This window comes from Mixophyes fleayi, chromosome 12, assembly GCF_038048845.1.
Source record: "Mixophyes fleayi isolate aMixFle1 chromosome 12, aMixFle1.hap1, whole genome shotgun sequence".
Classification (NCBI taxonomy): domain Eukaryota; kingdom Metazoa; phylum Chordata; class Amphibia; order Anura; family Limnodynastidae; genus Mixophyes; species Mixophyes fleayi.
This window is the reverse complement of record NC_134413.1, coordinates 33,512,728-33,531,328: the sequence shown is the minus strand read 5'-3', so window position 1 is coordinate 33,531,328 and position 18,601 is coordinate 33,512,728. Positions and strand designations below refer to the sequence as shown.

General features: G+C 40.6%; 1 protein-coding gene across 2 annotated transcripts in view; it reads left to right on the top strand.

Annotated features, from left to right (window-relative positions):
* The window catches only part of RPAP1 (RNA polymerase II associated protein 1), a 61,384-nt gene extending 43,182 nt beyond the window's left edge, over positions 1 to 18,202 (top strand). For both annotated transcript variants that reach the window (XM_075193056.1, XM_075193057.1), the window contains 10 exons: positions 6,054 to 6,236; positions 6,753 to 6,954; positions 7,874 to 7,983; positions 9,151 to 9,346; positions 10,482 to 10,631; positions 11,804 to 11,946; positions 13,021 to 13,825; positions 15,659 to 15,835; positions 16,533 to 16,589; positions 17,056 to 18,202. In XM_075193056.1, the coding sequence (XP_075049157.1) occupies positions 6,054 to 6,236; positions 6,753 to 6,954; positions 7,874 to 7,983; positions 9,151 to 9,346; positions 10,482 to 10,631; positions 11,804 to 11,946; positions 13,021 to 13,825; positions 15,659 to 15,835; positions 16,533 to 16,589; positions 17,056 to 17,223 (2,191 nt within the window). In that variant the 3' untranslated portion in view covers positions 17,224 to 18,202. The remainder of the gene's footprint in view (positions 1 to 6,053; positions 6,237 to 6,752; positions 6,955 to 7,873; positions 7,984 to 9,150; positions 9,347 to 10,481; positions 10,632 to 11,803; positions 11,947 to 13,020; positions 13,826 to 15,658; positions 15,836 to 16,532; positions 16,590 to 17,055) is intronic.
* Positions 18,203 to 18,601: the final 399 nt, after the last annotated feature.

Genomic DNA, 18,601 nt, shown 5'->3' with positions numbered 1-18,601 from the left:
TCATCAGGAGCTGTGGCTCAACAGATATATACACTGTTCTGATAACATATTGTTGTGGGTTCAATTCCCCCTAAGAGCACATATATATATTTATGGTGTGCTGGGTGATTCTTTCCTTTGTAAAATGACAGATAAAGAAAGAGGTCCTGAGGCTAAATATTTTACATGTTCTAGATGTAAGGTTAAATTACCATATGGGCAGAGGGACCCGTTGGCGCTTTCTTCTGATTGCCAAGAGGGATCCTCCATCTGCGCAAACCAAACTGCAGACTCTTCTGTCAGTTTACTCTTTAGCCCAGCTTCTCACTAAATCTACTTAGTTATTGACAAGCTCGGCAGCACTTTTTTCTGTATTGGATAATGCTCTCACGAATGTGGGTGGTTCTACTGCGGATGCTTCTACTGGGACGGCTAAAGCAGGCCCTTCTTCTTTCATAACGGATCAGACCCCTGTCTCGGCAAAGAACCAGCAGGGTCCATCATCATTAATAAAGGGTTTAGACAGGCTAAACCAGTTTCTAAATCCCCATATTTGACCCCTACTAAAAGAAAGCGGTGTAGATCCACTAATCCTTTTCTGAAGAAGGGAAACAAATTTTGATCCTGATCAGGTTCACGTGTCTAATCAGGAAGAAACCGCCAGATAGCAGGCCATTAATGATTGGTATTAGCGGTAAGGCAGGCCTTGGACCTCCCAGAGTCAGAGGATCCTAGTCCTATAAACAGAAGTCTCTTTAAGTAAGCCAGAAGAAAGGTTATTTGTTTTCCTTCTTTGGTAGAATTGAGAGATATTGCTGAGGGAATATAGAAACAACCTGATTAAAAGTTTTCTATTACAAAGATTCTCCTCCTTATATCCATTACAGGAAGAGGATCTGGCTCACTGGGAAGGAATCCCTAGGGTGGATACTCCTGTAGCCCGTTTAGCCCCCACACTACCCGCCCGGTCCTGGACACTGCAACTCTGCAGAACATACTGACCGCAGAATTGAATCTTAAATAAGTCTATATTGGAGCAGCGGGTTCTTCCTTTAGACCCACATTGCTTCGGCTTGGGTCACTAGGGCCATGGAGGCATGACCAGAGTAGCTGGCTGAGGCCTTACAGAACTCAGAATTGCTTCCCCTGGTTTTACATTTGAAAGCGGCATCTGGGTATGTTTACGAGGCAGCTCAGAACACAGCGTCTGTGTCTTCCTCTGTTCAGGCTTCGGAAAGTTCAGCAAGAAGAACATTATGGCTGAAATCCTGGAAGCCGGATTCGGAATCTGAGAAATCCCTAGAAACCATTCCTTTTTCAGCATCAGGTTTGTTCGGCCCGGAATTAGACAGTTTGATTTCTCAGGCAACGGGTGGCAAAAGCACCTTTTTGCCAGTGAATGTGGGCAGAGCCCGCCTCCCGCGTTTCAGCTCCTTAGGCAGTCCTTTCGGGGGACCTCCTTTCCTAGGGGCCAGTCATCCAGGGGCAGGACACACAAATTCTAGAAGCTTCTCAGTCAGAGATAGATCCTCTTTCTCAGCTAGACGTCAGGCCTCCAAGGTTCAGGAGAAGCCTGCACCCTGACTGCCATTCTACCCACCAGGTGGTGGCGAGAGTGGGGGTGGGGGCTGTCTCCTTTCTAGAACAGTGGACAGTGTCTTCTCACGATTCTTGGATTCGGGGCAGTATAACTAGGGGGTACAGGATAGATCTCTTGGGTCCTGTTCCACATCGTTTCTTTGTAACCCCCCTAGCTCCAGTTCCACAAAGAAGGCAGGCAATACAGAATTGGGTCGTCTCTCTTCTTTCAGCAGGAGTTATTTGCAGGGTCCCAGTAATCCAGAAGGGGAAAAGTTTTATTCAAACCCTTCTTTTTTTCTTGTCAGGAATCCGGACGGTTCCTTTCGACCCATCTTAAGAACCTAAATATGCACTTAAAAGTGGGTAAATTGCGGATGGAGTCTCTGAGGTCAGTAATAAACGGATTGAAAAGGAATCAGTTTATGGCCTCCATAGACATAAAGGACGCATACCTCCACGTTCCTGTCTGGAACGGTCATCTGTCTCTCCTGAGATTCAGGGTGGTGGCCTCTCACTATCAATTTCGGCCTCTCCTCGGCTCCAGGGTTTTTTTTCTCAGGGATTATGTAGGTCATGGCAGCTTGTCTTCACTCGGGGGGAGTTCAGGTCATGCCTTACTTAGACGATCTTCTCATAAGATCTGTCTCCGAGATTTCCTTGCAACAGCACATGTCCTCCACCATAACTTTCCTCGAGAGGCATGGGGGGTTAATGGACTCAGAGAAATCCCAGGTGATTCCGCGCCAACGCAGGATCTTTCTGGGACTCGTGATGGACACCAAACAACAGAAAGTGTTTCTGCCAGAAGAGAAGATCAGGTCGGTTCAGAGGATAATATCTCAGGTCTTGTCCTCTCCCAGTCCTTCAATACAATTGTGCATGCATCTCCAAGGAAAGATGGTGGCCTCCTTCGAAACGGTCCCCTTTGGTCATGCTTATTCCCGGTGCTTCAGTGGGACCTCTTGACAAAGGGGTCGGGATCCCTCCTACATTTGGATCACCAGAACATTTCTCTGTCTCCGGGTGCGAGAAATTCGCTTCAGTGGTGGCTGATTCCGGATCACATGTCGGTGGGCAGGTGTTTTGCTCGAGGGTTATGGATCATAGTCGCCACAGACGCCAGCCTGAAAGGTTGGGGGGGCTGTATCCCTTCATCTCCGGCTCCAGGGTCTTTGGTCAGTCCCCTCTATCCATCAACACGTTCGAGTTGAAGGCAATCCTTTTGCCTTTTTCGGGGGACCTGAACCTTTCTTCAGGGTCATCTACTCAAAGTTCAGTCCGACAATGCCACGGCTGGGGCATAAGTCAACAGACAAGGAGGAATGAGAAGCGTAGCGTCAAAGCGGGTATCTCCTCAGATATTCGTTTGGGGCGGAACAATATGTTCCAGCAATCTCGGCTGTGTTCATTCCAGGAATAAACAACTGGGAGGCCGATTATTTCAGTCGCAATGCAATGAGGCTAGGGAAGTGGTCCCTCTATCTGGAACCTGTTCAGAGGTGGGGTCTACCGAATAAAGATCTCAGGACCTCCAGACACCCTTGGCAGTAGCACCTGCATGGCCGTGGCGAGTGTGGTACGTGGACATAATCTCTGGCGATAGGGTGAGAGCATCGTCTCCCGTCGTGAGACGATCTTCTCCTTCAAGGTCTTTTTCGTCACCAGGATTTACCTCGGCTGAATTAACGGCATGGCTGTTGAAGCTAGGCTCTGGAGGGCTAAGGGTTTCTCCCCCAGTGTAGTGAACCCTCTGCTACAAACTCTTAAGCCTGTTTCGACTCGCATCTATCACCGCATTTGGCAAGCCTATATCAGATGGAGTGAAAATAGGTCCGGTCATACGTCCTTTTTTTGTCTTTTCCGAACTTCTGGCCTTTCTTCAGGATGATCTTGAGGCAGGTCTCCGCTTAGGTTCCTTAAAGGTATAGGTATCTGCCCTTTCAGTTTCCTTCCACCTGAAGTTGGCGGATTTGCCAGACATCAAGACGTTTCTTCTGGGGGTCTCGCATATCCAGCCTCCTTATACTCCTCCTACAGCACCTTGGGATCTTAACCTGGTGCTTGATATGCTTGCAGGGTCTTCTTTTGAACTCTTACTTTCGGTATGTTTAGGTCTCTGACCTGGCAGGTGTTGTTTCTCTTAGCTATTGCATCCGCTCGTAGAGTTTCAGAGTGGGGGGCTCTGTCCTGTCGACAACCATAATTGGTGTTCTAAGAGGACAGAGTGGTATTGAGAACTCTCCCTTCTTTTGTTCCGAAGAGTGTTCAGTCTTTCATTTGAACCAGGAAATTGTGGTTCCGGTCTTTCAGACAGATTCTCAGTCTGATCAGGTGTATAGGGAGAAATTTGATGTTTGTTAGGGCTCTCCGCATTTATGTTAAGACAGTTTTTCAAAATTCGGAGTACCGTTTTTCTGTTTGTCCTTTAATGATTTTCAGGAGAGGCTGGCCAGCCTCTAAGCAGTGAATTACGAGATGGATTAGGGTAACAATTACACAGGCTATATCAGGGCTAACCGTCCTGTGCTAGAGAGACTTACGGCCCTTCCACCCAATCGGTGAGGGCGTCTTGGGCAGAGAGAAATGGGGCTTCTGCGAACTAACTGTGCAGAACAGCCACATGGTCTTCTGTCCATACTTTTACAAATTCTATCAGTTTAAAGTGTTTGCATCTTCGGATGCAAATTTTGTCCGTACTGCTCTACGGGCCGGGCTTTCAGAGCGGTCCCACCCTTAGGGGGTTGCTTTAGAACATCCCCATGGTAAGCAGTGTCCCCCAGACTGGATGAAAGAGAAAAGAGGATTTTTGTACTTATGTTAAATCCGTTTCTCTGATTCCGTCTGGGGGACACTGCGATCCCTCCCTTCTGCTTTTCTTCTGTGTGCTCTTGGTTGATTGGCCTTTTCTCCTTGGGGCTTTTAAATTAACTGAGAGGAAGAAGAAGAGGCAGGGGGATTATAGAGGGGAGGTGTCTGTCAGCAGTGCTAAAGTTAACTAGCTAGGCGCCAACTCCCGTGCTCCCCTCTACAACCCCACCCATGGTAAGCAGTGTCCCCCAGACGGAATCAGAGAAACGGATTCAACGTAAGTACAAAAATCCTCTTTTTTTTTTTCTATTCCATACTTGAAAGGTACTGCATATCTTTATCATAAGCCCCCCCCCCCCCCCACCCAGGTGGAATCTCCTGGATGCTGAATGTGCGTGCAGTCGAAATTTTTTTCTCCTGGGTTCCCAATAGACTAGGCCACCTTCCTGGATCCTACCTCACTATCTCTGGAAGGGGGCGGTGCTTTTGATGCACATTGCTTTGATGAGCAGACTACCTTGTCCTATCACCGGCACTGGTCCCTTGGACCTCCTCTCTGGGATCTCCAAACTGTAGGCAGCTGTGTGTTATTTATAAGCTTGAAGTTGTGTCTGCTCTCTAAATGACTGGATGAAAATCTGGGCAAAATACCATCAGCCCATTGTGGAGAAGGTGTTTAATATCTATGGTGTATACTTCATATTTGCGTTACTTTATAAATATATAAAATTTAGGTAAAATTTTCACCTATAAATTCATGGCTTCACCTGTAGTGCACCACATGTTGGTCTCATAAATGTCCCTTAAAACCATTAAAGATGGATTACACTCTTTTCTGTGTACTAGTTTTCAGAAATAAAAAAAATGTATTTGGGCTGCAAATTGTTAATTGTGCATTTTCTTTTTGTGAACAAGTGTTCTGTAGGTCATTATTGCAAATGGCTGTATTCACTGCTTACCATTTATAAAAAGGGAAACTGTTTAACTGGTATGCTTAGCAGTGTGGGAATGTGAAAAACATCAGTATAAATTTTACGTAAAGAAAAAATAGATGTGTGATTTGTATTATTGTACAGTCCAGAATATTGTTAGCAAAAATGATCATGTGTTGGCTATTTTATCCAGTTTTGCCTTCCTAGCATGGTAAGAATAAATTTCAGGGACCTTTCTGAAAAACAGATGTACGCAGATGCTGCAACACACAGCAGCCAATCACATTCTGTCATTTTTGTAGTGGGGTTTATAGAGAACAAAATGAAACCTCTAAATGATTCACTTGGTTTCAGCATGTTTGTCTGCACAGTTACCTGTATAGCAGTTTTCATGCATGTCAAACCAATGGTCATTACTGACTCACTGACTCCAGATCTGTTGAAACAGAATAGTGAAAAGCAAGACGGACCATTTGAAGGACTGGTGTAGACAACGGGATGAGTAGGCAGCAGAAAGGTAGAGGTTTATGATACTGTGGTATTACTTATTTTTGTTTGTCTGTAATGGCTATATAAAATAAGGGTATTTTTTTAATATATAATGCTTTTTAATGTGAAGCAAATGCCTTTCATTTGGCTCCATGGAGCGCTACTTTGTTTATACGTAAAGTATATTTACCCTTGCAAATAATTTAAAAAAAAATCTGCGTGAATAGCTAACAGAAAATTGCTTAATGTTTTTCTGACTTCTAGAGACCTGTACCCCGTCCTCTTGGGAATTCTTCAGTCCCTGCCCACACTGATTGCCTCTTGTATAGAAGGAAGCGGTTCCCCCGCAATTCTCTCCATCCAACGAGCAGCTGCTGTGATTACTCTGCTTAGTCATGTGACTCAGACAGCAGGCTGCACTGCTGAGCTAGAGGCCCAGCTCCACAGGTACTGTAATAAAGATTGCTTTATTATAATACACAATATCCATAGCGGTTCGACATCCATAGGCTATTACAGTTCTCCTATTATTATCCTTTATTTATATAGCACCAACATGGTATGCAGCGCTGTACAATGAAGAATTGTTTATTGGTTCACATTAGTGCCTGCTCCATGGGAGTTTGCAATCTACATTCTCTAACACATGCACAAGTACTTTATACACCCCACCTCTCTTATTTAGTAGAGCATTAGAAAAAAATAGCATCATTTTTTTTTTTTTTTATATTTTGCTATAATACTCTTCCTTGTAGGTTACTTTACATGTGTTTTCAGTACATTGCTCTCTTGCTGCTTGTCCAAAAAAACCAAAACATTTATTGGGAGTTTTCACAAAGAACTGGGAACCAGAGATAAATCCCTACCCCAGCCAATTAAAATCAGTCTCCGTATATATAGAGCTAATTTTAAGAATGATTGATTGGTTCCTACTTATGGATGAACTTCTGGTGTTATTCACAGTACTTCATTAGACACAGAACCTCAGATTCCTCCACCTCCTGTGTCATGGGCTAATGTCACTGGATTGCTGCCTCTAGTGGAAGGATCCTTGAGGAGATGTCTGAAAGAGATTTCACATCCCAGTACCTGGGACCTTCTCCAGCCTCTCGCCATTACATCCATCAACTTTATGACATCTTATTACCGGGCTGCCAGCTGTCAGGTGAGCCTTACAAGCACAAAAACTGTTTATTAAGATGCCAGGGTATCACACACTGAAAACAATTTTACAATAATGATCAGATGCAGGAAAAAGGGAGAAAAGAACAGAACAAAATATCACCAAGACTAGAATACGCGGCTAGCTAGCACAATAGCTTCTCTGGGATACTTTACCTTCCAATGGGTCAGAGTACTACATTATATTCACAGAGACAGGGTCATTAAATTCATTATTGCCAACATCAGGTTTCAGGTGCATAGGTCATACAAGGTCATTGTTACAATGTTGAATTTAGGATAAGAACTAGTCAATTTAGCACAGACAATGAGAATTGTTTACTAACCAAATGCAATGTTGAATGTAGAATAGTGAGAGACAATAGACAATGTTTGACATATCAGGTAATGTTGAATCTGGACAAATATTGGTGCAGCTTAAGTATAGCTAATGTCTAAAGTTAGTGTTGCATTGGTATTGATTGTTTTTGAGTAAAACTCCCTTCAAAGGGAGATCATCTCATTGTATTAAGACCTCTGATGAATGGAAGCCCCGCACTATGGTTATCCTATTGCACAATGAGTCTCTATGGAAATATGATGGAACAGTTATATTAATACAACAAGCGATTCGGTTACGTTTGCCGTGCCATGCAGTCGCTAGTCTCGTTGAATTGCGATTGCATTGCACACAGGGAAAACAATTTCTAAACAGTTCAGATTGATTGATTTCACTGATATTGTAATGAGATTTTCTTCTGCAGTATACTCAATTGTTTATCTAAATTTCTAGTCTAGTTTCTATAAATACTTGTAAATTGATGAGGGAGTTGTTGGATATAGTCTTGATATATTGGGAAGCCTGCACACATAGGGCATCAGTAAAACGACCAGTACAATGACCATGTGTTCTCTCTCTGTAGCCCTCGCTGAATACTGTGCTGTGTAATGAGGAAGTTGAGAAGCTGACAGATAATGTGCTTCTGCCGTTCCTGCATCATACAGCTGTACAGTCCATGTGGGACTTGCTCAGGTAAAGTCTTCCCTGTGGTTGGTTTATATGTTGCATAGGATAAAGGGGGCATTGTTTTTGTTTTAGTTGTTGAAACTACTGAGGCAGACGTAACGGACATCTGTTGTGCCATTCACGTCCTTCGTCTCTTTAACACAACACAAAAAGAGTAAGGGAGTAAAATAAAGATGCTTCTTTATACCAATGGACACAAGCTGGTGGATTGCAGAAATGCTATAGACATGCTAAAAAGTCTACCTGGGACATGAAATGAGATTTCTGATAACAAAATTATGTGAGGTTAGGTTAATAAGTACTTTGCTATGAAAGGGGCATTCAGTTCATTGAAATTTAACATACTTTTTAGCATTTTCTAAAAATCTTTTAGAATGCCATAATTAAAATTATGACGGAAGCCAATTTTTGCTTTTCTATGGCAACCTTTAAGAGATTCCATTAAGATAAATAAAGCACTGTGGCTTACTGGTTAGCACTTCTACCTTACAGCACTGGGGTCATGAGTTCAATTCCTGACCATGGCCTTATCTGTGTGGAGTTTGTATGCTCCCCCGTGTTTGCGTGGGTTTCCTCCGGCTGCTCCGGTTTCCTCCCACACTCCAAAAACATACTAGTAGGTTAATTGACTGCTGTGGGGGCAGGGACTGATGTGAGTGAGTTCTCTGTACAGCGCTGTGGAATTAGTGGCGGTATATAAATAGCTGCTGACGATGATGATGAATATAGCAATTATTTCTGATTTACCACCAAGCTATTTTTTGGAGGAAAATATACAACATTCAATTCTGACATTTTGTAACCTAAATCTTTTTGCGGAACAACTTATTTTACTGTTTTGTAATGTACTGTGATTTGTTTCTGAATGTCGGCGTGTTCTGTCATTTCAAATTTGTTCATAAAAATCTCTTAAGTTATATTTTGAGTATTGGCCAAATCCAGTTTTTAAAATGTTTTTTTGCTGTTCATAGTGTAAAAAAAATACATTTCTGAGAGCGCAGCAATGTTTAAAATATTGTTTAAATGTGTATTATTAGTGTCCCTTTTCAATAGCATAACTTTTTTTGTGAGTTTGCTTCATATATCTTTATTTGCTTCCTAGATCTGCATCACTTGGATGTACATTGGCAAAAATTTTAAATTTGTCTTACTGTCCAAATCTTGTACAAACAGATCTTGCTCTGCTGTGTGTAACCCACTTTCCTGCTCTCCATTGCCTGAGTCTGTCCACAGTATTGTGACTTTGAGCTGTACAGGTGGGAAACCTTCACTCAGCCTCCCTGGGAAAAATTCTCCTTTCCCCTCTTTGACTGCGGTGCTGAGCCTCATCTGCAATATTACGAACATCCACAAGGGGCTGGTCAGTAAGGTGAGCTCTGCAGGGTGGATAGGTATAAAAGGCAGAGATTTTTCTATAGCAGGATTTATGTAAAGCACTAAATAAAAATGAATTGACAAAGCTGCATGTTACAATATGGAACAATCTATATTCCGATTATATTACAAAAATGTTTGAGCAAAGAAGTGTGCAGTATTTCTCATTTCTGTGTAGTATATTGTTACAGCAATTATTAATACTATTATTGTACAGTATTTGTAAAGTACTGACATCTTCACAGTGCTATTTAATCATTAAAGGGAATATATTTGTTTTCTATATATACTGTGTTAGTAGATAAATCTATGTATGTATATAAATACATTAAATCAACCAGCAACATCAAATAGGATATACAATACAGAAAACTATAATTAGTATGAGTAATGTAACGAGCAACATAAATCCCTTGGAGACAGCACTCCAGTCACCTGTTTTTTTCTATTATGGTTCCAAATAGTTATTCCACACTCCCACTTTAACCTGGGTCTATTTGGTGTATGCATTATTAGGCTGAGATCTATGCACGTCCATAGCTCATTAGCTTGTGAGCAGGGCCCTCTTACCTCTGTCTGTAATTATTACCCAGTATTGTTTTATTGTAAAGCGCAACGGAATTTGTTGGCGCTATATAAATAAATGTTGATGATGATGTAGGCGTACATTTTTTTTAAAAAAATTAGATGATTCATTATGACATACCCCTTAATAATTCAGTGCAAAGATAATAAAATATAAATAGTGTATATTTCCTTTTGAGGCTTATTTAACCTGCACAATAATTAATTAAATGGCTGCAATCTGCTTCCATGTTTGAGTCCTACTAAATTCCAAAGACTTTGATGAAAGAGAGCCCCTGAAGGCAGATTTGTCATGTGTTGTGGACCCCTACCGTTCTGCTTTTTGATAGAATTTGGATGGTCTATTAACACTATGGGACTGATTTCCAGTGAAAGCATTTGCACGTCATAATTATACGTTTTGTGCAAATTTGTCACACTATTCGTGTTCACTACTTGTGGCAGTATTTGCAGAGGCACACAGCTTACCCTTGTGAAAGCAGGAACAGTGATTTGTTTGTAGTATTCTAGTATAAACTTGACTGTTCTTTGTGCTTCTTGTGTAGTTTTCTCTTATTCTGGGATACAAAGGTCTACAAAATTACTTACAGACTGTTTGTGAATCCTCATCTCCACCGACCACTCCGTCTTCTAGCTGGCTTCTGCGACACGAGTATCACTTTCAGTATTTTGTATTATCTCTGTTATATAAACTGGTAAGTAATTGTATTCTGTTATTGTACCATTAATTCCTTTCTATGTGTGTTTATCACCTTGGTCTCTTTTTACTCTACTCCGAGTCTCTACCGCATATTATGTTCTTCTATTAGATGGTCTGATTACATCAGCAATATATGTTTATTTATTGATATAGAGTAACCAGAAAGGTTAGAGTGAGGCAGGCTAAAATGCTGTACGCATTAGCAGTAAAAACTTTCTGCTATAAAAATAGCACTGCCTCAGAAAACCATGGTATGAGCTTCATAGATGGAATTGTGAGCAGAGAAATTCAAATCTCTTAATATAGTGTACAGCAGTGGTTCCCAAACTGTGCGCCACGGCTCCTTGGGGGTGCCGCAGTGAACTCATAGGGGTGCCGCGGTCAGGGCTGGTGGTAAGCAGGGCGGGGGAGTATTTGGTAATTATTTTGGCTTAGGGGTGCCTCGAAAAAATCGTGGAGACCCTAAGGGTGCCTCGAACTGAGAAAGTTTGGGATCCACTGGTGTAGAGTATAGAGAGTGACAAATATGTAGAGCTAAAAATTCTTATTGAACAGTCCAATCATGTTGGAATCCTTCAATGCCACTGCTACTAAATGTTTTATACTATATAAAACATATTCTTCCATAATTAATCTTCATTAACAATTGTTAAGTATTTAAACATTTATTTTGTGGTTTGTTTGTTTTTTATATAAATACAGTAATCTGCTAGCAGCTAAACTAATTTGTGGAGGAATGTTTACTGTTTTAAAACCCACATTTTGCAATCAGAATGCTTTTTATGTAACATGACCCAAGTTATTATCACTTTGCTGTTATGTTTAAATATTTGTCTTACCCACTGTATTATGTTTCTTATTGTCAGCATGTAGAAAGGTGTTTCTAATCCCATGACACAGAAACGTATTCTTATAACTGCTGGTGGTTTCTATTACTGTGCAGGATATTAATACTGCATTGTACAAATATAAACATGTTACTTTACACAAAACCATACACATTAATAGCACATCCAGTTAAACCATATCTGCACTAATGTTGGTTATCACCATAATACATGCTAAGAAAGAGAAAATGTCATGTCAGGATAGCTGTGTGTTCTTTGGGAAAAGAGAGACAATTCAGATAATTTTATCTTCCTTTTCTTCCTGTTCTTCCCTATGTAGGTAATGGTGTATCCAGAACATTCCCAGCATGCATCACTTTGCCACTCTGTCTCCCTGACTTTACTGAGCAGACTCTTGCCGGGCAGCGAGTATTTGGCTCATAAAATTATTTCTACATTTACTTTCAATCCCACTTTCATGCCGTAAGTCCTCACTGCATAATGCTGTTTTACATTTTAATAATAATGTTTTTATAACTGTGTAATTTATTTTGTTGAGCCTGTTTGTTTTACCCTTTCCATTTAAATAAACCTGGAAAGTGTTCTATGTCATCACTCAGGAGAGAATTTTTTTCAACAATCATCCTTGGAGCATTGCAACAATTGGACTTGCTTTCCAAATCAAGCTAGCACACTGCACTATGCTCTCTCCTGGCCTGGCTCTCTACACTGCATATCTCTGTTGATATGCAGGCTGGAGACAGCTTGCCTGGAAGAGAGCATAGCGTGCTAAATAAACTGCTCTCCTCTGTGCTCAAGGCACTACATAGTAAAGCAAAAATATAATATTGTGGAACCAGGTAACCGTTTTGCTTGAAGATAAAATCTGGTGGATTTCAGCCATTTGTTTTTTTTGTCATCATTTTCTTGTACATGACAGTGATACCTGGTGTTAGTGGCATAATTATGTACAATGTGTACATAAGCCTAGTACAGGTGTTGCCGGTGTTCAGTTATATTTTTCTTTTTCTTTTTTATTCTACTGGTAAGTATTTCACTTCTGCAGGAATGTTTTATTTATTTGAATTCCCATGAGATTGACAATGTGGGGAGATTAAGGATAGAACACCCTATTGGAAGCTGTAACTCAAAACAATAATATAGAAGCCAGAGTGCTACATTATATAATGTTACTTTTTAATAAACTATTTTCGAAGGGCCCACTTTATTTAAGATGGCATTATCTGTTGAATGATTGTCAACAATCGTTACCATTGTCTTCAACAATTCCATGTTGCGTGGAAGCGTACACCACTTCTAGCTTTTCTTTACACTGATCTAGTTTTAATACATTACAAACTGTCCCAAAAGCCTTTTCTGACTTAGTTTTTCTTGTTGGCTGGGATGTACCACATGATTCCATGATATTGGATGTCACATGTGGCAGTTTCCAGGTGGGAAAGTAGTAGTTGAACTGTTGACCTATTTGTGTAGTGACATTAACTGGAAAGTGAGATTGTTGATGTTAATGGTTTACTTCTCTCCTATATTTCGCAGTGAGGGAAATGCAGGTGGTCCGCAAGCAGCTGATTTTTCCGACATGTTACACATAACATCTGAAGCGAAAACAACATCCCCTGGTTCAGCTGCTTTGACTTCTGTCTCTCCAAGCCGTGGTGTTCTGCTAGAAGAAGCCTTCAAAGACCTCCCTTCCATCAGGACCTGCTACTTGACTCACTTAGCCTACATGGAACAAGCCCTCAATTACTCTAAGGTTGTTTATCAGGAGAGGACTTGTTTTGTCCAGTCTGCTATGCTACCTGAAGCTAAAGGTCCAATTCTGCCATCTGATTGGCCGTTCCTTCCATTAATCAACCTCTACAATAAAGTAACCAATGCAGAGACAAAGGGAAGTATTGTAAATACTCTTCCCCCTGACCTGGTGAACACTGTCGCTCGGAACTTGCAGTGGATCCTTCTTTTGGAGACATGGCGTCCTGCCTCTTTGCAGAATATCCCCACAGCTGCAAAGCTGACACGTTTGGCTTGTGTGTTTCTTACTGGTGGTGACCTCTTCTTAGAAGGACATGTCCATGCATACACTGCTGCTCTTATAGTTTTTTACTGTCAGCCCAAATACATTGAATCTCTAAAGCTTGATGTTCCTCTGCCTGGACTTGTTTCTTTCTATGATTTCTACATGGACCTTGTGGAGCAGTTTGAGGGAGTTTCATTTGGAGACCCCTTATTTGGAACATTTCTACTCATCCCCTTACAGAGGCGTTTTAGTGTCCAACTCAAGACGGCTGTATTTGGAGAACACGTGAGCAGCCTGAGATCCCTATGTGTGCCCCTAAAAGAGGTAATGTCTTTAAAAACTGATCAGTTGCCTTACCATATATAAAACAATTATTTTAGGACTCCATGTAAGCAGCACCTGTCAATTCATAGATGTGAAGGTGATTAATGGGAATGTTATTATTGTGTTCGTTTATTTATATAGCACCAAACATATTATGGCGCTGTACTGAGAGTATGTAATTATTCAGGCCCTGCCCCATTGGAGCTTACAGTTTAATTCCTTAACACACCCATTTTGTCAGAGGCTAATTAACCTGCAAGCTAACATATCATTTTAGCATTCTGCGCCTTTAATTGGGGCTGTTCTAAAAACAAAACACAAGATGTTCCTTAAGCTGGGTACACATCTATGCAATTATCGTGGAGATCACACAATTCACGAGAGTTTGTTCTGTTACTGCATGAGTGTGTACACTTCCACGATCATGTTTTATTTATCCCATAGATTGTAAGCTTGCGAACAGGGTTCTCTTACCTCTCTGTCTATATGTATTACCCAGTATTGTTTTATTAATGTTTGTTCTCAATTGTAAAGCGCTACAGAATTTGCTGGCGTTATATAAATAAATGATGATGATTGTAGCAAAACACATTGCATCTGCTGATTTGGTTTTCTAAACTCCGTAAAAATCAGAATCCGTGAGGGAAAGATGTTGGTCAAATGTGGAAGTGTGTACGCACTCTCGACTAGCAGAATAGGTAGATATCTGTAGAGTATGAGCGGAGTCACAATCTTTTCAGCAGATGGTTATGAGAGCTGAAGATCACAGATATGAAGTGAAATTGTGACGGTGTGTACACATGAATCTTCAAGCACGTAGGGACTTTCAATCGTTGGTGAAATCGATACAGAGATTGCCTAGGTGTGTATCCAGCTTTAGGGCTCAACAAATGTGATTATTAGAGCTTGTGAAACTGTCACACATGGAGAGTTCTTGGTCTGAAAATATAGTTAAATATGTGTGAGAGAAAAGAAAATTGTGTAATAGACGTTTATCATTGTATCAATAGATAATCTCCCTTAAAAAATGTGATACATAAACAGGTGCAGCAAAATATGGATCCTCACCGCATTTATTGAACTAGAGGCAGATACCTAAAGAAGGTTGATCAAAAGTGGGAAAACATTATACTTACTAGCTTTCATCAAGCATATGGCACAATAACTTCAATGGTGTAGGATTTATATTAAACCCACACAGAGCAACCCTATGTGTGTCTGTATGAATGGTATGAAAAAAATATGTTATTCCTATGTTCTCTGTCATTTTAGCTTCAATATAAGCCTCAGAAAGATTGGGGTATTTCTGGGTTATTTCTAACCTTGTTTTCTCCATACGCTATCTTGCAGACACAGACTGACCAATGAGGATAAGTCCCATGGTGGCAGGGCAATAAAAACAAAATATAAGATGAATGAAAAGCTTCTCATTCTCCTGTAATCGTGCGCCCTGTTTTTACATTTCTTTCTCATTTAATGATATTCTTTTGCTTTGATCTATAGCAGACGTGCTGCTCTCTTATAGAAACCTTGCAGTATGCAAAGTATGAGACTTTAGAAATTATCCTTGGTATATAAGACCCTCTTTTTTAACTTTCAAAGGCATGGATGGATAGTATTTTGCCATACCATGAACTGTGGTTCACCTTGCTACACTGCTTTTATGGATGGTGTCATATGGCTGCTCTGTTCTCTCTCTTGTGGACTGGATATGTTTTGTCTAGTGTGTTAATCTTGTTATTGATATGTGACAACATTGGCATTACATAGAAAATCGATCTTCCTTTATTGTCTTTTCATGCAGATTTCTGACACTTTTTTTTTTACTTCCAGTTTCCTATCCCACTTACACTGTACACAACCCCTCCTGAAGTTAACTTGAAACTCTTGCGCCTCTACTTCCGGACGTTGGTTACAGGAGCCCTTCGTCAGACCTGGTGCCCAGTGCTTTATGTTGTGGCCGTGGCTCATGTGAACAGCTTCATATTTTCACAAGACCCTGTGGCTCAGGTAGGAGAGTGATATAAGGTGACTGGCTCTAATGCAGGCCTTGACAAACAAGTCCTCCTCTGTCAAGGACCCAATGTGTAGCAATTAGTGTTGCAAACGTTCTGCGTCGTAGTGCTCATTCATTTCAGGGGCATAATGACATTTGAACGCTCCAGACAGATCACTATTAGTGCTGTGGCTCCCAGATCTCAATATGTTGCGGAAAGGGGTGTGAGATGCGGTGGTGGTGGTAAGACAACAGAATGCTCCGCTACACATCCGCACAGAATTTGTTTTGTCAGGGTCTGTTGTCTTCAGGGAACTTGTCAGTACAGAAGAAAGGGGTCCCAGTGAATAGATGCATTTTTACAAGGACATTTCCCAATGGAGTCTTACTTTAACTGTGTGTAAACCGTTAGAAACATGTATCATGCGTCACACAAGTTACTTTATGTCATGAAACAATACTATCTGATAACATCTTGCAAATGACAGCCAATCAGATGTCTGCAAAATAGGCAATGCAAATTAATACCCAATTCGTTTTTATGGGTAGTTTTCTGCTATTTTTTACTATATAATTGAATAAACCGTAAAGTGGAATTATGGGCTATATGGACTGTGTCTAACTGGTATTGTTGATTGTACTAACATTTTACTGGACATTTATGAAATGTTCAGCAATTTGCTACTTTGACACAGCTGTGTTCTCTTGTAGGATGCAGATGCTGCAAGAAAAAGCATGCTCAGAAAGACGTGTCTCCTGGTGGATGAGGTGTGTCCTTTACCTTACATTTTCCAGTGCTGTGTTCAGCAGATTATTTACCTATTGGTACAGTACGCTTGTGAAGCAGTGAGCGGTTATCGGCATACAGTGCGATTGTTTCCAGCCCTTAGTGTAATCCTATCATGTTATGGAGAAGACCACTTAACGTGTTGTGTTGTAGAAATGGACATTTCCAGGAACAGATCACAGATATGGCATTTTACATACTTGTCTGGAGTGTACTATGCACAATATTATGCCTGATAAGGGAAAGGTTTGATTTTCCACTTGAAACCTGGTAATCACAAAAGTGGACTGTCCCCATTTAAAAAAGGTTTATCTTTCCCCCAAATTATTGTATTATCAATGCTCTGTTATGTCTAATATGAATCCCTGCTACAGACCTTAGTTGACCACCTTTAAGTTATTGAATGGACATTTTTGATGACAGCTAATCTGTTATTTCATCTCCTAGGGTCTGAGGAAGCATCTCCTGTACTTTAAGCAATCATCCAGTGACAGTCCGGTGGGCTTTGAGTTATATGACAACCTCCCACCTCTCAGGCAAAAGTATCTGATGAAGGTGACAGAAAAGCCACATCAGACAGAAGAGGCAACTTCAAATTGTGCAGCCATGATCTAGGACAGGGCAATTGGTTCTTACTGAACTCTCAGACACTAAGAGCTAAAGACCAGACGTTTTCAAGTAAATAAATGAAGTTGTGGTAAAGTGTAAAGCTGCATCCAACTAGCACATTATCTTGATGTTCTTTTGAATTCCCTGCTCCCAGAAGCCAGAGCGAGCACTATACAAGTCAGACTTTCTTGCTGTATTCCATTAAAGATGTTCTGTGTGCTGAAAAACCTCTCAGCCGCCTATAATGTGTATTTCAGTGTGTCTCTGAGGTTGCAGCTACAGAACATCCTTTAGCGGCCAGCATTGTTCACCAGACCTCAACAGTCTCTAGTACAAATGCTGAAGTGTACACCCAATACAGGCAGCCATTTTTGTGTTTATATTCCACAGAATGCAGCTAATTAACTCACTAGGAATCAGCATTCTCACTTAGGCCCGGGGGTAGTTATTTGTGGGATCAGCCTATAAGTGCACTGGTTCATGCTGTATTGATAACTACATTCTCCTTAACATTCGTTCAGCCCATAAAACAATGCCTAGGCAATGAGTACAGGAAACTCTGATCAATATATGTGTGTTTATAAATTTGAAGTACTACTGAAATATTTAATGACAAAAAATATTCCCTAGGTTTTAATTGATTTCGGTTCTTTAGTCTGTGACAGAATATCATCCGGTTTCAAAATAAATGTTTATATGTATATTGGAGATTTGTAAAGCACTGAAATGATATGAAATATATCTGCAACACAAGACAGGTTTATGGGCCGCTTATGAAAGTTGAAAGTTGGGGGTATGGCTTCATGGCATTTAGCATTCAGCGTCAAGCACTGTTTTACATGAGGAATTACCATTCATAGTGGCTGTTTGAGGTTTAGAACTGCTTATCTTTGCTCATTCATAATCCTTGTGAGATTTCTTGTAGTCAGTAAATCCATTTTTGCCTCAGAGAATTATTAATGTAAAATAAATATATATTTTTAAATTGTTTGCCCATTTTCTTTTTAATAAATAATTTATTTCTCTACTGGATCAGAGCTCCTATAAAGTGCTTGGTTGGAAGTAAAATCAGGAACAAGAGCCATTGTAACCTGATTTATATCCAATCAAATAACAATATGTTTATCATTCTAATCCCTATACTGTATTTTAACCCCCTCTATTCATTTATATCCATTGAACTACTAAAAACCAGCGATTCTGACAACTTGTTACACTCCTTAGCTGTGTGGGGAGTGTCCATGTTTTTAACTCCATTTTTCCTTCAAAAGTAGGGGGACACAGGAGCTGGGTTATATTTCACTCCTAAGGAGACAAGGCATTGTGAGATGCTAAAAACAAAATAGAAAGCAGCAGGAGCATGCACCCCATGTGTATGACATCA